The 21,255-nt window shown below is 37.6% G+C and overlaps 3 protein-coding genes and 3 non-coding genes across 6 annotated transcripts; 2 read left to right on the top strand and 4 right to left on the bottom strand.

Moving 5' to 3' along the window:
• The first annotated feature begins 746 nt into the window (after window positions 1-746).
• polh (polymerase (DNA directed), eta) lies at window positions 747-6,111 on the top strand. Its single transcript, XM_033979470.2, has 10 exons — window positions 747-1,004; window positions 2,365-2,499; window positions 2,576-2,802; window positions 3,328-3,506; window positions 3,585-3,688; window positions 3,807-3,926; window positions 4,473-4,596; window positions 4,706-4,771; window positions 4,860-5,032; window positions 5,098-6,111. Exons 1-10 carry the CDS (start codon window positions 868-870, stop codon window positions 5,993-5,995), a joined length of 2,163 nt encoding a protein of 720 aa, XP_033835361.1. The 5' UTR covers window positions 747-867; the 3' UTR covers window positions 5,996-6,111.
• Window positions 6,112-6,302: 191 nt separating this feature from the next.
• gtpbp2a (GTP binding protein 2a) lies at window positions 6,303-14,905 on the bottom strand. Its single transcript, XM_033979471.2, has 12 exons — window positions 14,477-14,905; window positions 13,481-13,507; window positions 13,221-13,405; window positions 13,019-13,127; window positions 12,721-12,918; window positions 12,462-12,636; window positions 8,656-8,875; window positions 8,451-8,586; window positions 8,316-8,374; window positions 8,072-8,243; window positions 7,828-7,992; window positions 6,303-7,743 (listed from the first exon to the last, which is right to left on the bottom strand). The coding sequence occupies exons 1-12, from the start codon at window positions 14,681-14,683 to the stop codon at window positions 7,561-7,563; spliced, it is 1,836 nt and encodes a 611-aa protein (XP_033835362.1). The 5' UTR covers window positions 14,684-14,905; the 3' UTR covers window positions 6,303-7,560.
• trnal-cag (transfer RNA leucine (anticodon CAG)) lies at window positions 10,572-10,654 on the bottom strand. Its single transcript has one exon. It is a non-coding gene; the product is annotated as a tRNA-Leu (tRNA).
• trnal-cag (transfer RNA leucine (anticodon CAG)) lies at window positions 11,073-11,155 on the bottom strand. Its single transcript has one exon. It is a non-coding gene; the product is annotated as a tRNA-Leu (tRNA).
• Window positions 11,806-11,888, bottom strand: trnal-cag (transfer RNA leucine (anticodon CAG)). The gene has a single exon. It is a non-coding gene; the product is annotated as a tRNA-Leu (tRNA).
• An 830-nt stretch (window positions 14,906-15,735) lies between the features above and the next one.
• On the top strand, window positions 15,736-16,597 carry LOC117382709 (otoraplin-like). The gene is made up of 4 exons (XM_033979938.2): window positions 15,736-15,947; window positions 16,027-16,166; window positions 16,259-16,369; window positions 16,446-16,597. Exons 1-4 carry the CDS (start codon window positions 15,812-15,814, stop codon window positions 16,467-16,469), a joined length of 411 nt encoding a protein of 136 aa, XP_033835829.2. The 5' UTR covers window positions 15,736-15,811; the 3' UTR covers window positions 16,470-16,597.
• The last annotated feature ends 4,658 nt before the right edge of the window (window positions 16,598-21,255 follow it).

Here is a 21,255-nt window from a genome sequence, read left to right as displayed (position 1 = left end):
TGAAGACACATCTTCAGACTCTCCTTTCAGTAGATCTTTTATTCACCCTCTTGCTCAGGTCCTCTACCAGAGGCCTGGGAGCTTGAGAGTTCTGCACAGTATCGTATTTTCTGTTCCCAGTATTGCACTTTTCTGGACTGAGATGTCTGATGTTTTTCCTGGGATCTGCTGTAGCCCGATGACCACGGGCACCACTGATGCCTTCACCTTCCAGGCCTTTTCCAGCTCTTCTTTGAGCCCCCGGTATTTCCTTTTTCCCATCACTTGGTACTGCAAGGTCCACCACAACGTCTGCTGCGTGTGTGTGTGTGTATGTGTACACACACGCACACACACAGATATATATATATATATATATATATATATATATATATATATATATATATATATATATATATATATATACGTATATATATATATGTATATATATATATATATATATATATATATATATATATATATATATATATATATATATATATATATATATATATATATATATATATATATATATATATATGTGTGTGGGTGGGTGTGTGGGTGTGTGTGTGTATTTGTTTTATATTTTTTTATTTTAATATTACTTAACTTAGTCATTCTTAAGTGGTATTAAGATAAAAAAAATTTAAAACAAAAAACAAAGCTTACTGTTCTGAAACTTTTACAACGTCTGTAATAAGAACTACAAATCTTTCATAAAAGCCTTCAAAATGACGTCATCTCCGTCCTATTTTGATGACGATATTACGTAACTCCTGCGCGAAATATGAAGAAACACGGAAATAGAGTCGCGGCTGTTTAGCTCTCGGTTGTTTAGTGCTGGGTTGTTTTGAGTCGTGTGTTGGTGTCTGGTTCGGGTGTGGAGTGATGGAGTATGGTCAGGAGCGCGTGGTGGCGCTGGTGGACATGGACTGTTTTTATGTGCAGGTGGAGCAGAGGCTGAACTCTGCCCTGTCCAACAAACCCTGCGTGGTGGCGCAGTACAAGACGTGGAAGGGAGGAGGGTGAGCATTCACGAGGCTATCTCCACTTAAAGCTTAGTATTTGACTTTAATAAAGGTCAAAACAGCTGCTGTTTACACCTGATGCCAGACTTTAGGTGGCTTTACACGCACGACTGATACACGCACGACTGATACACGCACGACTGATACACGCACGACTGATACACGCACGACTGATACACGCACTCTGCTGAGTCCAGCCTTCTCTCCTGTGCAAAACTAATGGTTCCATAACATTAGTGAGTCTGTCAAGGTCATGTTTTTTCCACGGTTTTGTCTTAATAAAAACACATTTGATTGGATAAATGAAAGATGGATACGTTTAATGCCATTTTGTGGAAAATTCCAGGCAAAGCGAAATCTCCATGGAAACAAGAAGGTGGTGGACCCTCTACCAGAAAAGTTACAAAGTGCACCTTTAAAGCCACATGTTTTTGTTTTGTTTTTTTTAGCAAAAAAGTAGACTAAAATGAAAGTATGTTTTTTTTTTTTTTTTTTTTTTTTTTTTTTTTTTTTTTTTAGTTGTGTTTAATGCACTGGAAACATACAAAAATGTGTCAAAACATGGGTCCTTACTGTGAGCGGGCCACAAACCTGACTCAGCCCAAAGGAGGCCCTCCTCCAGCTTGTTTCCATGGAAATCTTGTTCCTTGTTCCACAGTATGGCATAAAAATTTACATGGAGTATTTAAACTGATATCGCTGTATTTTTATATCAGTGATTGATATCAGTCTGGTCCCCATGTCCTCTGTCGTGTCTCCAGTCTGACCAAACGTGATTGTACAATCAGTGATGCATGTGAAAGGAAGGAGCTCATTGGTCACCTATGATTTACTAATAAAATCAAATTTCTCTCACCCCAGATTAACAGATATTGATTATACAAAAAACAGCAATGTTCTGTGATATTTTATATGCTTTTTTTCTCTTTATTTTTTCCCATAAGTACAGACCATGCATGTCCCTGATTGGCTAATCCACCTGTCAATCAAACCTGTTTGAAAATGGGGAGATTTTTACCGGTGACCAGATTCACATCATAAAGTATTGAAGAAGTGTGTATTCTGGATCCCAAACAACATAAGTATGGTTTTAACTTTCTGTTTCCACACAGGTGACATGCAACCTCCAGAAAGGTACATATTGTACCTTTTTAACATATAAGAAAATAAGTGATCTAAATTCCATCAAAGTCAGCATCTGTTACACTGGGAGAGTATTTTGTATGTTTAAAAAAGTCTAATAGTTGTTGGTATTTATATAAAGTATTTGTAAGTAAAGCATTGGAACCCAAAACAATCATCTAATAAATTCCTTTTCAAATATCCCAATCTGATGTCCAATATTGCCTCCATCCAGAATCATTGCTGTAAGTTACGAGGCCAGAGCTTATGGCGTCAAGAGGAACATGTGGGTGGACGACGCAAAGAAACTGTGCCCAAATCTGGAGGTGGCCCGGGTTCGAGAGTCTCACGGCAAAGCAGACCTAACACAGCAAGTCCCAAATGATCATGAATTATAACTGTAAGCCTGTTCATGTATATAATCTGATCATGTTTTTGCTATGTAGTTACAGAGAGGCAAGTGTGGAAGTGATTGAGGTGATGTCCCGCTTTGCTGTCATCGAGCGGGCCAGTATTGATGAAGCCTACATGGATCTAACTTCTGCGGTCCAACAGCGATTAAAGGACATGACTTACCAGCAGATAGACCCCCATCTCCTGAAGACCACCTATGTCCAGGGTTACCCACAAAATGCATCAGATGAACCAGAATCAGCTCAGGGATTAGATAAAGGTAACTAAAGCCAGTAAAGCAAAGATTGCTTAACTCTGCTTTAGAAAAGTTTTAGTTATCAGTTTTTTCTAATTATTACGATCATTATTATTGGTTTGGTAGGACAGTATCGATTCTAAATATTTATCTTAGTTTTGCATTAGTTAGGGGGCAATTAAAAAAAAAAAGTACAAAAATTACAGAATGTACCGGTAGTCCTATGTTCCACAATGTAGTAGCTCTACCTACGTCATCAACTTCAACAATTCCATTCAAAATGCAGGCAAAATTTACACGCAGGGAAGACATTTTTGGCAGTTTAAACCTTAATTTAACAGTAATAAGTGCTTTGTCACTTATTTTTATTAATATTATGGTTTCTAGCTAACAGTTATAGAATCACCATCATATCTGCAGCTGATATCCAGAAAGCAAAATTATTAACATAAAAATTTTGAAAAAAAATTAAAAACTAGGCAAGGTTTTTGAGTTGTAATGAAAATGTGAAAATGAGAAGTCTAACTCCTACACTATTGATATTCGCAGAAGATGAGAGGTCCAGAGGTCTAGTGCAGTGGCTCTCTTCTTTTCCTCACACACTGTCTGGAGATCAGTACCCATCCGAGTTGCAGCTTACCCTGGGAGCAGTGATTGTTGAAGAAATGAGAGCTGCTGTGGAGAAAGACACAGGGTTCCGTTGTTCAGCAGGGATAGCTCACAATAAGGTCTTAAAGAATTGTTTTCATCGGTGTATATATATATATATATAAGTATAAAGTGTTTGCATTGTATGTATTGTGTAGGTGCTGGCCAAATTAGCATGTGGACTAAACAAGCCAAACCGACAAACAATTCTGCCTATGGACTCTGTGCCTGAGCTGTTCAGTTCACTGCCCATCAGTAAAATGTGAGTGATTTTAGTTACCATTTTCAAATACAAAATTAAATATTGATAGAAATGATTTATCTTTTGTTTTGTTTTCCTACATCAATGAAAAAGCAATTATATTGTTTTGTCTACACAGCCGTAACCTTGGGGGAAAACTTGGCACATCTATTACTGAAACCTTGGGGATAGAGAATATGGGAGAGCTCACACAGTTTTCACAAGCTCAACTGGGGCAACACTTCGGTGAGAAGACCGGGTAAGTCGCTACACTTTTGAAAGATGTAGGATCATGACCCATCGTTTTTAATGTCAGAGATCACTATATGAAACAGTAAATAATGAAACTGATAAGACCATCCACTCAAATAAGACAGTTAATTAATACAATGAAAACAAGTGTGCAGATCAGTAAGTGTTACAAAATGCATAATGCACTGTATAGCCTCTATTCATTCACAGTAGACTAAATGTGGTGCAATGTTCAGTCTTTTCTGAAAGCCCAAAATAAATAAATAAATAAATTAATTAAATGTGTGTGTGTATGTATGTATATATGTATGTATATATATATATATATATATATATATATATATATATATATATATATATATATATATATATATATATATATATATATAAGATATCAAGTTCTAATATCCCATCATTGACACACAATGATCAGGTTCAATATTTCTAGATTTACTATCCCTGCTCACCACTTGAAATCAATCAAAATCAGTAATTCAGACTAGTTTTTCAGATAAGCTTCTCCTCCATAATAATCATTTCCGTTACTTTGCAGCCAGTGGCTATATGATCTGTGCAGAGGGATTGAATTTGAACCAGTGAAGCCTCGGCACCTCCCCAAGTCCATCGGTTGCAGTAAGAATTTTCCAGGAAAAACTTCATTGGCTACAAAGCAGCAGGTAATACTAGAATTAAAATAGTGTTGAATAAAGAGTTAAAAGAGTTACTTTGTCTCAATTATACCCAGTTGTTAACACGCAGTGTCATGATGTAAAATTATTTTTGTAGGTGCAATATTGGCTTCATCAACTGGCTCTGGAGCTGGAGGAAAGGCTGACTAAAGACAGGGATACGGTAAAACTGTAGTGTCCTTCAAAGTATGAATGATACAAATCAATGTTTTTATCGTATGTTACAGTATATTTTCTTCAATTTGATTAAGAATGGAAGGGTGGCGAAACTTCTAACTGTCGGAGTACGTCAACTTGGGGACAAGAGGCCAAGCAGTTTCTCACGCTGTTGTGCTTTGGTCCGATATGAAGCAAGCAAACTTTCAAGTGACAGTTTTTCAATCATTAAGAGCCTAAACACAGCTGGAAACCAACAAGAAACCTGGTAAGTTGATCAAGATTAAGAATATGAATAGTATTTTCTGGTCTAAAGTTTGACTGTTATTCTAGGTCTCCACCCCTGACGTTGCTTCACCTGTCAGCGAGCAAATTCAATGATGCACCATCTTCCGGAGGCATTGCTGGCTTCCTTTCTAGTGATGTCTCTGCTACACAGGATCTTTTCGCCTCCACTCAACCCACAACCCAAGTATCCTCTGAAGTGAAAAATGGCACAGCGCCCAAGAGACCAGGAAGTATTCAGTCCTTGTTTGAAAAAGCTGCTGAGAAACAAAAACATCAACTGTCACTACAGGCAGAAGAGAGAGGAGAGAATGAACCTAGAGCTGCCACTCAAATTGCTCGGACCTTTGTTTCTCAGAGCATGCTTACTAATGAGGGTCAGAGAAGTTGCAATTATAGTCGAGCTAACCCCAAAACTAGCATTTCTTCATTCTTCCAGAAGAAACAAATGGAAAGAAGCATACAACCAATGAATCCAGAAACTATATTGTGTGTTGATCCTGTTTATGAAAGTAATTCTGCAGTTTCAGTTTTAAAACCTACAGATGTGATTGTTCACAATAACAGTTTTGTAAATTCTTTTGATGATTTTAAAAGCCAAAATGAAAATGGTAATTTGCTCACCACTTTTTCGAGTAAATCTGATATTCAGTCCTGTGTCCCAGCTGTGGTTGACAAAGAAGACTTGTGTCCGTGTGAAAAGTGTGGAAAAGAGGTCTTGGTTTGGGAAATGCCTGAACACATGGACTTTCACTTTGCTATGGATCTCCAGAGCTCATTTTCATCCTCTCCTTCAGCCTCCTCTGCATCAGTTTTTCAAACACCCCAGAAGTTAGGCTTAGCAGGTGGAAAAACAAAAAGCAAAAGTCTAACGGGACCACAAGCCAAACGATCTCGATCTGGTGGGAGCACGGGGACATTAGATTGTTTTTTTAATAAAAGCTAACATGTGTGGGCTTTTTATGTTATTTTATTTACTCCAAATATGCTTTTATGCATCATGAATATGTATATTGTATTTTATGTATGGATAAGATAAAGAACTATAAAGCACTTAATAAATATGGCAAATCATCATTTAAACTTCATTTGATACTTTGTCACTAGCAATTTTGTTTTTACTACCATTGTAATTACATATGCAAGTTTTTATAATGTTTGTTAGCACACACCAAGTCCCTAATTGCTGCTTTTTGTGGTAAATAGTTAGAATTTAACTGTTCAAGTGAAAAAAACAAAAATCACAAAGGATTCATAAAGAGTACTCTTTATTCTAACACATTAATTGGATCTGTACATAAATATTGCATTTCACCCAAATGATTACAGGATATATTTCCTTTCAAAAAACACACAGACAAACTTAAATGAATGAAGTTCTTAAAGTATTTGTAAAAACCAAAACTATTAAAATATTCTATAAAATATCTCTCAGATGCATCATCAGAAACATTAACATCTGACATAGAACTACAAAACCTTTGGTTGAAGTCCCTTGGAACTAACGCCCTAATCAGTGTGCACAGACAACAGCACATGAAACATTTCACATGTCCTCCCAAAAGGTGTATGTGGGAGATCAATCAACATGCACTTAAGAGGCCACACCGAGCCAAAAACACATTTCGGAAAACAGATATTTTTAAGTAGCACCAACTTAAGTAGTACATTTCTTTTACTAATTGGAAGATCATTTAAATAGCAGTTCTGTAGGCACTGTGTAAAGCCCTGTGTAGGCTGTGACATCAGTAACAATAGGCATCTACTTCAGGTGACACACAAAAACATACATACCTGCATAATCAGATAAAGACGATTACTAGCAACACCTCCACTGGAAAGATTCTAACAAAGTGGCAGTATTTTATACAAACCTGAGGAACTAAAAGCACTTTAAAGGCTATTATGAGACTTATCTCAGCTGACTGACCTAAAATGAGTTATAGTAACAACTCTTAACATTGATCTTCAAGTGCTTTGTCAGCAAATACAAATATAACTCTAAACACACAAGCGGGGTCTGAAGTCAATATTAAACATCCTAGAAAAGAGATACATGTGTGTATTAAAATAGACAAATGTCTACGGCATGTGTCTGAGGCACTCAGCTGGTAATAAAAAACACTACATGAAAAAAAAAAACATCTTTTGGTATTCAGGCCCAAGTGGTGCTTGTGTTTATGCTGTGTTAAAAAAGAGTGACAACCAAGCTTCAGTGCAAGTGGCAATGTGCGATCAATATGTGCTGATGGAGCGCATTTAGATGGAAACAGTGCACGTGTGTAATTCTGCCACAAAAAGGTCCACTTGGGTTTACATTCTACTCTGTAGAAAAGGTGATGGTATTGTCTATCAGTGCCTCACATTAAATCTGTAGAGCATCAGAAAGTGAAGAAAAGCATAAAGATGTTTTGTAAAATGAGAGAATAGTTGTGACAAGATAATGGATTGAGAAGGGCTTTACTGTCCACGGGGGAGGAAAAACAGAGGCCAGTGTTGTGGTGTAGGGCCCTAGGCCCCGTCCTCCTCTCTTTGGGATGGTTTGTACTGGGCCACTGGTTGCAACTTGGTGACATGTCCGATGCCTTTGGTGACACCCTCTCTGAAGAGCATTTTTGCTCCCACTTTTAGGTATTCTGGGTGTTTGATGAATCTAAAACGAACCTCTGCTTTTTCACCTGTCCTTAGTGCTTCCTGTGGCATAAATAAAGACATGAATAGTGTTAAACATTACAAATTATTCCATCAGAAAGATAATAAAATAAACTCAGGACTAACCTTTCCATACAATTCCTCCACAATGGCCGTTTGTCTCACGTTGCCTATGTGCACAGTAACCTGGAAACCTTTGTGGAAGGTCTTCGCGTGAAAAAGTAACACGACTTCTGCCTCAAATGTCCAACAGATAGTAGGGTCCATCTCTGGACTTACCATCACCATACCCTGTTAAAGCAGATATATGATAAAGGGCACTTATAAATATTTTGACACACTTATAAGACATATTTAGCCTTGGCCTAACCTTTCTTAATAATGAGCGATCAAATTCTCCTAGTGCAAGTGTAGCAGCCTGGCCAGCCTTTAATACCCTGCATGCTGAGCGATTCCTCTGGATGCTGCCGATTGTCAGCTTGTAAAATTGTCCAGCATCAGTAGGCCCTACCACAAGGTCATCCCCTTCACGACAAATGCCACTAATAAACAGAAAAAGTTTATTGTAAACAATATTTTTTATGTTGTACATAAGATAGATGTGTGGGTGTTACCTGTACAGAGTACCCCCCACGACTGTTCCCACCTCAGGAACAGAGTAAATCTCATCCACCTGCATGAATACATTTAGCATCAGTTTCCTTTACTGTTAAATAAAATCATTTTGTTAACTTTCTCTTTAAACCAACCTGAAACTCTGTTAGCTGTTGCATTAGTTCCTCCTGTTCTTTACTATTGCTCAGTGGAGGAATGATGTTGAAGAAAATCTTCAGCAAGTCTAAGCTCTCTCCAGACACACTGGACAATGTGAAGATTGGTGTGATACTAGAGGGAAACAAAGATGTTGGTGTTTGATGTGTCATGTAAAAACAAATCTGACAAAACAAGACATACTTGGGTGACTGGGCAAACTGCTGTGCTGCAGTTACTGCGTCGTCTTTATTTGCCACAACCATTGGAACCTTATTACATCCAGGTTGCTTCAAGACACGCTCTAGCTGCCGTACTGTGCGCTCCACTGTAGCTCGCATGCACAAATCCACCTTACTGATGACAATGAAGATGGGCACCTTCAGAGCCATGGCCAACCCAAGATGCTCCCGCGTTGTACCAGCTGGTGGAGAAAAGAGGAAAATACTTCAAGTACATATGATAGGTTTTCAAATTTTTCTAATTATTACTGGGTTTGGAGGAATGGTACCTGTGATAAGTACTGTCAATTTTGGACTATAAGCCACTACTTTTTTCGACCTACACAACGGTTCGGCTAATTTATAGATTTTTACTGGCTAACGGCCACCAGGGGGCACTCTCTAGCAGTAAATGCAAAAGAGAGACAGACGTGGGGAAAGCTTATGCGCTGAAGAATAACATTAGTTTTAATTTTGAACTGTCATTTTGCTCATCATGCCACACCCTCAACATGGGAAACACATGAAGAAATGCAAATGATGCAGCTTTTAAGTTTAAGGCAATGGATCTGACATCAAAGAAGGAAATAGAGCCACTGCACATAAGTTTGGCATTAAGGAATCAATGGTGAAACATTGCAGGCGGGAGCAGGAAGAACTTGCTTAATGTAAAAAGACGACAAAAGCTTTCAGAACAAATAAAAGCAGATGGCCCATGTTGGTGCTGTTTTATTTTCTAAACATGCAGGTATGTTCATCCCGTGTTGATGGCAGTCGGTGCAGATTTTCGGGCACAGTTTGAAAAAATGCGTGTCTTAAATTAAAAATAAAAAACCCCTCAGTGTACCATCTTTCTGAGTAAATATCTCATGTTACAACATGAAAACCTGCAACTTATATATGTACAAAAAATTTTTTCTTTTAAAATTTAGCTGGTGTGGCTTATATTCAGGTGTGCTCTATAGTCAGGATTTTACGGTATGTATTTAGTTTTACATCAGTTTGTGCAAAATAAATTGAAAAGTTTAAAAAAACTAAATGAAAAATACAGGAAGGTTTCTAAAATGGAATACCTCTACTGATCTTATCAACACCAAAAATTCTATCCAATATGAAGGAACAATTTATGCACAGGGAACAGAGTTTTCTGTCATGATAACAAGGTTTGAAGTGTGATCTATGACTACTGAAAATATCACCATAAACAATAGTAAACCCTTTTCTAAATTAATGTTACTGTAAATTTAAAAAAATAATAGTGAATTTCATAAAAGTGAATTTTCCAATCCTCTCCAATTTAAATCCAGTTTATATACTACTAATACTGCTACAAAGAAAAATTATATCTCCCCACTAATGCACAGAAAGGGTAGATATTGACAGGGTTTTTTCATGGCCAATATAGTTATAATTCCAGACAAACCGATCAGCCCAAGAATATCAGCATGTTACTGAAATGATCTAATTTGAATTTAGTAAAAACTCACCCATGACTTTGCTTTCTTATCCAGTTGTAGGAAAACAATGTAGTTAGTCACATATATTCTTTATAAAGAATATATAAGCTAAAGTGCAAATAGTGACTGTGATTGCACATTGTGACACCTTCTGTGGACAAATTTTGACCCAAATTGGTAGGATGATCAGGTCCAACCTAAATCCCATTTGAGTCAGTGAATGAGACATGCCCAAAATAAAATGGCTAAACAGCACCGTCTAGAAGTTGGCCTTAATGGGAATTTTGACATGCTCTTTTTGGGGTAGGCCCATAAAAATGGTAGAGTGATAGAACAGTGAGACAAGCCCTCTGACTAACAGGAAGTTGGCCATAAAATTTCAAACCAGATTTTAACAAACTAGTCCTTGGGCTCAAACTTGGTCCACTTTTCAGTTAAAATTTGTCAGAAGTGGGATTCGAACCCACGCCTCCAGGGGAGACTGCGACCTGAACGCAGCGCCTTAGACCGCTCGGCCATCCTGACATGTTTACACCAATGGAAAGTTTCCCAGATTAGCTCGAGCAGGATCAGTGTGAAGTGTCAGATGCAGTATCAGCTGGAGATACCTCTAACTGTTACAGCTTGTGACTGTTAAAACAACTTGCCGCTCAAGTGTCCTGAGTCAGGATCTTTAAAAGAGGTCAAGTCAATGTACAAGTCTAATCTTTAGTAAATAAATGGGAAAAAAATTCAGTCCAATAATATCTGTATCCCCATTCAGCATGATCCAATGTTCCAATATAATTACCAAGCGTCAGCAGAGGTACTTATAATTAAAGTTAAAATTACAATGGCAGCTACCATAAAAAAATCCAATAAGTGAATGCAAATTGAGTACAACAATATCAAAATCTGGATATGAAACATACATACAAAAAACATCACTGTAAAAGTGAAAAACTGTCAGAAGTGGGATTCGAACCCACGCCTCCAGGGGAGACTGCGACCTGAACGCAGCGCCTTAGACCGCTCGGCCATCCTGACACACTTAACAGTACATCTTGTTACATCCACGGAATGGTATCTGTGTGAACTAGCAAAGCAGTACTGACACCTTGCATGCCTGACTTGAAAGTAAAACTCTGAAGGAGGTGGTTCTTAAAAAATGCATAGATGCTTCTTATACATCTACAAAGTTATATTATATGTTGTGTTAAATAATGTCTAAAAATTACAAGGCTTCCATGTTTGCTTTTCTTGCTTTTGTTTTTCACATATTGTTTGTGATTCAGAGCATGAGTAGTGGATTCATACTGTAAATTAAAACACTAATTTAAACAAAATGAATAAAATGTCAACAATCACTAAATAATCTGGGGGCATTTATGTTCTCCTGTTTTAGTTAGCTTTATTACACAAACTTTAAAACATTTGCTTAATTTGTTGTTCTCTTAGAATGACATAAATTAACTTCACTATGGACAAGTTATCTTAGATGCTTCTTATTCATTAACACATGTCTTTTTGGCATCATGATATGCCATATTACATTTTTATAATTTCAAATCATGTTATCAATGTTATCTGTACCAAGCCATAACGTGTACAGTACTTGAGAGATATAGCTTATGCACTTTATGATGTTGATGGTGTCATTATTAAATAAATTATACAAGAAAAATGTACAAAAATGTTGTCAGAAGTGGGATTCGAACCCACGCCTCCAGGGGAGACTGCGACCTGAACGCAACGCCTTAGACCGCTCGGCCATCCTGACACTGACACTCCTATCCTGCAGTGAACCTTCTCACACACGTGGGAACTGCACAATATCAGCTCCGGTATCAGCTGTCAGTGGTCACACGTTGGCAACTGAAACCTACAAGCTAAAGTATTAGGATTGTCCAGACAAAATCCCAGAAGGGTCTAAGAAAAGCTGTAAAAAAATAAGGAAAAAATAGGAAAAGAGATCAAAATAGATCAAATACTATAAGGGATATTTTTAATGGTGTCCAATTTTAGTGTATATTAATTCAACAGGTCTGGTATTTGGGACACAGACATGTTTTGCTCTTTGCACACGGTCAGCAGTGGCACTGAGGACAGCATTTGGTTACTGCTGTTGGCAAGTGTCAGGTTTACAACTTCTCAGGGCTGTCTAGTGGGTCAGACGGACTGTTACGTGAATGGTTAGAATGTGAGATATTCTGGGACTCGTAATAGTAGGCAGGAGCAAGGGGCAGTCTGTTACATAAGGTCAGATATCACAAGTGCCAAGCTTCAGCTGATCCACTAAACTGCAGAGGTGTACACAAACAAACTGGTACTGGAATTAAAAACAAGATCTTACCTATGCCCGTGTTTGCACTGACGACCAGCATCGCAAAATCAGGACAGTAGCTGGTTAGACCAAAGATGGTAGTTTTCAGATACTTATGGTGGCCCGCCAAGTCGATGAATGTGATCATTTTAGAGGCACTCTCACAAATCTCTTCTGCTGTTCGAGACTCACTGTAATTTACAACCTAAATCAAAAAATATGAGTGATCTTAAAAGAAAGCACATTTCTGTTTTCCTTCATATCAAATATGTTATTCGTGCTCCCTCACCTCTCCTTTGCTATTGAATCCAAGTATCTCAAAGCTAATACTTGAGGTTCGCCCAGTCTGAATTTCGTGGAGATGTCTAAAGAGGTTGAGCCTTGCCCGGCCACGTCCATTGTCCAGCTCACCCTGTGTCAAAACTCCCAGTAATGTGGACTTTCCTGAATCCACATTACCCAGTACAGCTACTCGCAAGTCCAAGAACTATGCGAAAAAACAAACAAACAGTTTAATAGATAGCACTTCCAGAATTAATATAATCTCAACTAATAATTGTTGAAAGGTTACAGTGGTTTTGACTTACCTGTTGGTCGTCTGGCACCTTGCGAATGAGAACTTCAGCAATGCTACGTGGGCAATCAGAGTCCTCATCGACCTCACTTTGTCTGAGGACAGTGATGTCAGCTCCCACTCTAGTAAAAAAAAAAAAAAAAAAACATAAACCAATATTAAAACCTAAAAGTTTCACTTGCATAAATTGATCCAAGTCAATTTGAGTAGATTACTTTTGTGCCATTAAATGAAGGGTCTTTAAAGATGCCCTCATATCTTCCTCTGATAGTCCCACAAGCATACCGTTGTCCTCAACACCAATTTGATAGACAGCCTCGCCTTTTCCCTCCTGGAGACGCCATTTCATTTGTGTTGCCAGGTGCTCAAAGCGGTACTGAGTTGGATTCACTAGCTTCAACTAGACAGACATTGAAATTTTAAATTTATATATTTATTTAAGAATTACCCTTTTTTAAATATTACACATGTTTACCTTGTATTCTATATTTCCCTCTTCAGCCTAAGAGAGGAAGAGAATGAAGAGAATTTGAAAGGATTAAACACACAAAACAGAAACAAAAAAATATCTGTATAGAAGTGACATAGCAGGCTATTGAGTGACTGAAACACCCAAACAAGTAATGTGTCAAAGAAACTTGTTGCTTTACACATTAGATTTTTTTTTAGAGCAAATATCTTTGAATGTTATGTTATAGTAAAGGCTAATGGCATGGTGTAATAACATGATCAGTATGAAATTTAGTTAGAATAGAAACTTCCCCTGTATAATAATGTACTATTATTTTTTTATTACCAGTTTATGATGCTGAAAGCCAACACATGAGATATGTTCAGGCATGTCCTCAGTCTACTTCTAAACACAGTGGTAAATGCGATCTGCTATAAAAAAAAAATAAAATAAAATAAAAAAAAACAAAAAACAAAAACAAAAACACCCTTTTGGCCTTAGACTCTACATTATATGGTGTGGTTGTATGGTCATTACTCTGTCCACAAAGGGTTTTTGCTGTGTTACTATGGAGTTATTGTGCTTAGTTTGGCAAAGGTCAGCAGAGGCCCCGCCCCCTTTACCATATTTACAAACACAGCTGCCTCCTCTAAGAAAACCAAACCAATGTCAAACTAAACTAAGATACACCAAATATGTGATAAGCTGTACTGTGATCATTTAAAAGAAATAAAATGTCAACTAGAACTACATAAATAACTGACAGCCTTTTGTTTTCTTCATGGTGCTAACTTGCTACGTGTCAGTTGCTAGCAGCTCCAAACAAGAAGAAGCACTGTACAGCTCAGACTGTACCGGAAATACAACAACATTAAGGCAAGTTTGGTTTAATTTCAACATTGCATGCGGATAATGTCTGATCCTAGCATGTTTGCGGAAGTGTTTATCCAGCCTGATGGATTTAAAGCCTGACTTTACCTCTGGAGGCACACACATGCTGGATTTAGAGCTGAGCCTTACCTCTGGAGGCAGATACGGAGTGTTATTACTGGATTTAAAGTTGTTGCGGGAGAATCGCGCTCTTGCTTTCTTGTTGGCTTTTGCATTAGCTTTTTTGGAGGCTAGCCCGAGTCCGAGCCCCTGCTTTCCATTACTGCCACCGCCGGCTTGATTTCTAGAGCTGGGTTCATTTCCTGAGCCGAATAAGTCCGACACCCGCGCGTCCATCCAGCACAGCAACTCGTCCCGTCCTAACTTCAACTACCGCCAAAATAAATACAGTGATGAAGCGCGACAGCTCTACTGTGGACTTAGCCTGCTGTCAGGATCCTACGCCCCCCAAAGCTAAAAACAAAGCGCCCACGACCCCCCGCACCTCAGACCGAACAATAACAGCGCCGTCCCAGAGGCTCTTTTTGAGTTTACACTGGACCTACGTCACAGAGCCGCAAATGTCAAACGATGCGTTCGTTTTACTTACACGGTCTAACGATATGAGCGGAACGCTTGTGTTTAGTCTCCATACTCCGCCCACCCAGCCATCCAGGTGTATTAATCAAACACCAGAATAGTCCCAGCGATTTACAGCGTTTTACATCAGCCAAAAGAAGAAATTATAGTATCGATCAACTGATGCAACACGATCTAACATTTAGACATCGCCTTGTTATTTTTTTTCTACTGATAAACTTCAGTGACCTCATTATGGACGCTTTATTTATTTTACAACCCATGTACTGTATGTTCAAATTGAAATAATCCATGTTTGTTTAGTGTGAAATAAGCTCAGATAATACTAAAAACTAACAAATATAAAGGTGCAATATGAAAAGCTTAGTAAAAAAAAAAAATGACTATAACCTAATATGACTAACATCATATATATATATATATATATATATATATATATATATATATATATATACACACACACACACACACACACACGCATACATATATGTTGGCTAATTCTTTCGTTGATTTTCTTTTATTAGTTATCATTGTTTACATTTAAAAAAAAAGCCCTTGCCTCTAACATAGCAATAGATCCAAAAAGGTTGCTGAAACAAAAATAGCCTATGTTTAGTTTAAGCTAGAACACTTTGTTGTGTTGTGTTTTACAAAATGCAAATGTCACACTTTGAATAATGATGGCTGTGTTCTTGTGTTTCAGCCTAATCCCTTGTGGGAAATGAAAATTTAGAAGGAGAGCTGGAGTGAGCAGTGATTGGACAGCTGAAGGGGCTCAACCCATTGCTCCTTTGGCTTTGACATACATTTGAGATTTTTGCAATTTTGTGTTATTTCCACTATACAAACTTGCATCCGCAGCTTGCAGGCTCTACTGCTCTGCTGATGTTGTATACATTGGACTCAACAATGCATTACTCACTTGTACTTTTTCTTGTTTTTGGACTGCACCAGACATTGAGGGCTGCTCAGATGGATAAACTGGGAGACTACAAGCTTTGTGGGGATCCAGAATGTTCCTGTGAGTAAAGGACAAAGCATGGTCAATTTTCTGTACAACTTCATGTTTGTTTAATTCCTCTCTTTTGTGCAAACTTTAGATGTCATGTCTATGGCCACAGCCTTGGATGACTTCATAGCTCCTGATTGCAGATTTATCAACTTAAAAAAGGAACAGATGGTCTATGTGTATTCTAAACTTGTGCCAGAGGAGGGCGCTGGAGTCTTCTGGTCTGGAAGTGTATGCGCTTATGTTCTCTTGCCTTGGTCATTTTGAGATTGTGAATGAAAGAAATTATAAGTAAAAATTTGTAATCTAATTGACTTTGCCAGGTTTATAGTGAGCGATATGTAGACCAGATGGGAATCATTGGGTATTTTCCAGCAACAATGGTGAATGAGACAAAGAAGTTTCAAGAAGATACTGTTAAAATACCAACAACTGTGAGTATTTCAATATTATCAAAAGATTCTAAAATATTTATTCCAAAATTTGTTTTATACAATGCCTGTTTTTTAGGACATGGATTTCTACTGTCATTAGGCACACCAACTCCCTCATATCTGAAAAGAGGGTGTGCCTATCAAGCTAAGTACATAACGGTCTATGCACAGATCTGTAGTATGTTATCCCTGATTACTATTCACAAAATAAAAGTATTACAATCATAAGTTGTTTTTCCTTCTTCCAAATATAAGTCAGTTTAAAAGAACACAAGCAAGGTACATTTAATGCCATTCTGTGGAACATTCAAAGTACAGATAAAAAAAACATCTCCATAAAGACAAGCAGGTGACAGACTTCTCAATAGAACAGTTACTTAGTACATCTTTAAAACAGTGTGCTCTTAATGGTACAATAACACATGCAATGCTGTTATTATCTTACCCAGACACACATTTAGCCTGATTTATTACCATGTTTCTAAGTATTTTGATTTGTTAGATCGAAACTAGGGGCCTGGAAATTGCGACATTGGGGGAGATAGAAAACATTCATGGAAGCAGGTCGATAAATGAACCTCTAAGGTACTCAGAGCAAACAAATGTCAGTAACAAGTGATCATATGTTCCTGCGGCTTCTTTTCCTCACAAAGTTGCAGTCACATTCTCATTTGCATGTGTAGCCTATATACTGTGCTGGATGAAGTACTCAGTTTTGTTAAGTAAAAGTACAGATGCAGAGAATCACATGAAAAAAATAATTTAAGTAAAAGTATTGAAGTTCTTGTTTAAAAATGCACTTTAAAAGTAAAAAGTAAAAGTATTTCACACAAGTCCTGTTAATCTGTGTTAAATGCAGTAATACCGATATTTATGTAATGTTACATATTTTGGTCAACAGCAGCAATATAAATCAGTTTCTTCATTTTTCTTATGAATTTAGAGTTTATTTTTGTTTGCTCAGAGCAGAAGCTTGAACTCGAAAAATTGAGTCAGGATGTTACCACGAACATGGTAAAAAATAACCCCTCAAATCATATGAAAAGTACTTTTTACTTTTCAGTCCTGTTAAAAATGCAGTGGAGTCGACAGTACAGATACTGCTCTGAACTTCAGTGAAGTAAAAGTAAAATGTATCCACTGTAAAATTTCCTTAGTAAAGTACAGATACCTAAAAATTCTACTTAAGTACAGTTCTTTACTACTTGTACTTTGTTACCTACATACCTTTACCTATATACTGCCAACAAGAACCCATATATTACAAATTGTAAAAGCAGAATTGATGTATTTGTTATTGGGACATCTCTCAATGATCAAATACATGTTACATTTTAGACAAAAGAAAACATCATACATGTGAAGTCTGAACCTCAGTCACAGACGGCACCACACCAGGAGCTTGTGGCTTTGGTCACTGAGAGAAAGACGAGCTGCAGTGTTAAATGAACGAATGAGCTCATGACAGAACATGACCAAAGTTTGATTTAATTTTCCAAAGTATTGTTCTATAAGACTGGTTTACATCTGAATAGTGTTTGAGATTTTGAGAATCTAAAGGATTAGTCTTTTAAAAGCCTAAAGAATTTCAATTTTTTCCAATGGACTTTTGAGAGACCTCTATTGCACTTTTCAATCAGAATTTAGAATAGCCTATTTCACTGCAGTGGGAACTGGGAATTCTGAGCTTAACAACCCCACTTTGAAATTGGGCATTACCATATTCAAAGATTTCCCATTGGTCCTTTTACTACTTTTTATTTCATGTGTTTCCGTCAGTAGCCAGTGTAATAAGTTTTTCACCTTCTCCAATTCTTTTTGGCATTTGGCCTGTCACACACTGCAATCAATTACATGCCCCTATTTCCCACCAGATCACTATAAACCTATTTACAAGGATGGCATTTACCACAAAATGTCAGTCAACAGAAGGCTCCTTTGGTATGTCCTCTGGTCTGTGTAAACTGTGAACACTAAAATTACTATTATGAATCATGATTTAAAGTCCCTTTTTACATATAATTACTGAAAAATATTCTTAGAATCTAAATAAAGTATTAGCCAACTAATAAGCTAAGACACAATGGAGTGATTCATTGACAAAATGACTAAAGGTCTACAGCCCTATTTTACACATTTTTTAATTAATGGTCCTATATTACACAAAATTGATTCTTGTGAGCATTAAAACAAGTTATAATGTCATTAACTACTCAAAAACAGACCTGGAGTTGTCTTTTGTTTCATTCACACATGTTTGCGTAACCAACAATGAAACAGAAAACAAGCAAATGGAGAAGTGTCCCAGAGCGCCCCCTGTCTTTAGACCCACTTTCTCAGCAAGGAACAACTAAAAAAACCCAGATGTCAGTAGTGGTAGTTTTCAAAATAACAGCTCCTTTTACCTTTTGTTTAGGAGAGATTGTCAATTCCAGGGCTGAAATCATACAAATCATTCTAGTGAAGGTGTATGGAGTTTAAAAACACAGTGGAGCACTTCCTGTATTACCACATGAGGAGGAACTCTAGCCTGTATACAGGGTCTGTGTGTTAAATCTGTGTGAATGAAACAAAACACAACTTCAGGTCTGTGATGAGGAAACACTGCATGTGTGTTTCAGTTAGAACTGTAGTCAGGTCCCAGTGTATCACAAAATCAAAATATTTGGTGGCAATATGGCTGATCAGTAGTGTATTCTGAGCTGTTTTATAATGTCAAAACACAACATACAAAATCACCAGGAATTTAAATTAATTTCTCATCATAGGCTATATATTTAGGCTACATTTGTCTAGTGTGACAAGTTGAGCCTTGTAACAACACCACCAACAAGCTAAGGTTAAAACTAGGCTAGCTATTATTAGTTTTACACATAATGGGAAATAAAATCAAAACACTGACATTTTTAGCTGCCTTTGTCCATAGTAGGTGAATAGCCCAGGGTGAGAGTTGTCTGCGTTTGCACAGTCCAAATCCCCAATAACTAACTCCTGTCTGAAGTCACACTCCAGTCAGACACAGCTGTATCTTTAGGGCGTTACCATGGCGATGAGCACGGGTCTATTGTGTCAAAGGAGATTGATGCTTGTGAGTGTGCGTCTGCTCGTGTTTAGCGTGTGTGAATAATGAAGCAGCTGGCAGACACGGCACAGTCGTTCAGTAGAGGGAATATGGCAGTTCCACACCTTGACAGCCCAGTGCCACTGTGTTTTAGTAAAGCAAAGAGAGGATCCACTGGCTTCTACTCGGATCAGCGTCTGATGGTGACAGGGAAAGAGAAAGTGCAGGGTTAGAGCCAAATGAGAAGAGGCATGTTGACACTGGTGGAAGAAGTACTCAGTTTTGTTACCTCAATAAAAAGTATAGATATAGGATGAAAAAAGACAAAAGTGAAAGAAAAAGTACGGAAAAACATTGACTTAAAGGTTCTATATTACACAAAATGTACTCTTTAGAGCTTTCAGACATGTTTTTACATGTTGTTACCTCATCAAAAACAGATGTGGAGTTGTGTTTTGTTTCATTCACACATGTTTGAGTAACATTTTATTATTCGTCTGTCCATCTCCAAAGCTCAGCATGCTCTGTTCCACCTTGTGACATCATGAAGTGGTAGTTTTTTTCAAGTTAACAGCTCCTTTTATCTTTAGTTCAGTAGAATTTGACAAATCCATGGCTTAAATGATCCAAATGATTCTAGTGAAGGTGTGTGGAATTTAAAAACACAGTGGAGCACTTCCTGTATTACCACATGACATCACAAGGTGGAACAGAGAGTTTTCTGTTTGAGAGAAGAACTCAGCCTAAATATACAGGGTTTGTGTGTTACATGTGTGAATGAAACAGAACACAACTCCAGGTCTGTTAGTGATGAGGAAACAACATTATAGATCAGAACATAGTGTAGCATGGGCCTGTAAGTATTGAATTACCATTTAAAAATTTACTTCAGTAAAGTAAGTAAGTAACCGAAGCTGAATCAATGTCTTCTATTTATAGGCTGTATTTTACTTTGCACAAACCCAGAAATGAAAATCGGTAGGAAGGAATGGATCACCATGAAAGTGCTAAAAAAACATCTCAGCCAATTAATCAGGTTTCAAACCAAAAGGATAACTACAATCTACTTGACTAGTTGAGTCAATAATAGGACGGAGGTATAGGGCGATCAGGTGCAGGAGGGCTCGGTTCGGTAGAAGCCTGGTCCCAGCGGCCATTGCTTTCTTAAACAACAGGCCCCGCTGAGGCATAATGTCTGTTTTTGTAATGTATGTTTATGTGAGTGTGATGTTTGGTGTTTATCTGTGTATATGTCAGACGTGCTCTGTGTATGTGGAAAGGAATCTCCCCCCGGGGACAATAAAGTAAAGTCTAAAGTCTAAATTGTAAAGTTTAAAGTCTAAATGTAGTGGTGTAGAAAGTACATATTTCAGGTCTAAAATGAAGTGAAATAAAAGTCAAACAATGAAGTTAAATCTGTCAACTGGACAAATCTTGTAGGAGTGAAGACGTTCTGGTCAGAATGCTGGTGGCCACTGCCTTTAAATCTATCTGAAGGGAGGGGCTAACCACACTGAAACTGTAAACAGCTATTGTCTCCAGTTTCAGCTGAGACTACCCTATTCAGCCCGTAACAACCCTGCTATTGTAAATAAAAGTCAAATTTACTTCAGTACAGCTTTAAATTACTTTTGGTCTTTATTACTCCTCTGCATGTTGAGAAACACGAGCTGAAAACAGCAAAATGATGACAGGAGAGCAACAATTAACACCTATTTATCATAAGATCTATTTTTGTACAGAAAATCACACTGCTCAGATGTGTCTCTCTGACAGGAACTGACTTGTCATGTGGGTGCATTGGCTGTAAACCAGGACTATATTG

Source organism: Periophthalmus magnuspinnatus, chromosome 15 (assembly GCF_009829125.3).
Source record: "Periophthalmus magnuspinnatus isolate fPerMag1 chromosome 15, fPerMag1.2.pri, whole genome shotgun sequence".
Lineage (NCBI taxonomy): Eukaryota > Metazoa > Chordata > Actinopteri > Gobiiformes > Gobiidae > Periophthalmus > Periophthalmus magnuspinnatus.
This window is presented reverse-complemented; position numbering and strand designations above follow the sequence as displayed.

Bases quoted from the DNA above. Each gene is read 5' to 3' on its own strand.
- gtpbp2a (XM_033979471.2), bottom strand. From the start codon at position 14,683: ATGGACGCGCGGGTGTCGGACTTATTCGGCTCAGGAAATGAACCCAGC. The intron at 13,508-14,476 runs GTAAGGCTCAGC...TTCCTCTCTTAG, and splicing joins CTCCGTATCTGCCTCCAGAG to GCTGAAGAGGGAAATATAGA. The intron at 13,128-13,220 runs GTAATCTACTCA...TTTTTTTACTAG, and splicing joins CTTCATTTAATGGCACAAAA to AGTGGGAGCTGACATCACTG.
- LOC117382709 (XM_033979938.2), top strand. From the start codon at position 15,812: ATGTTGTATACATTGGACTCAACAATGCATTACTCACTTGTACTTTTT. The intron at 15,948-16,026 runs GTGAGTAAAGGA...TGCAAACTTTAG, and splicing joins TGGGGATCCAGAATGTTCCT to ATGTCATGTCTATGGCCACA. The intron at 16,370-16,445 runs GTGAGTATTTCA...CCTGTTTTTTAG, and splicing joins CTGTTAAAATACCAACAACT to GACATGGATTTCTACTGTCA.
- polh (XM_033979470.2), top strand. From the start codon at position 868: ATGGAGTATGGTCAGGAGCGCGTGGTGGCGCTGGTGGACATGGACTGT. The intron at 2,500-2,575 runs GCAAGTCCCAAA...TTTGCTATGTAG, and splicing joins GGCAAAGCAGACCTAACACA to TTACAGAGAGGCAAGTGTGG. The intron at 4,597-4,705 runs GTAATACTAGAA...TTATTTTTGTAG, and splicing joins CATTGGCTACAAAGCAGCAG to GTGCAATATTGGCTTCATCA.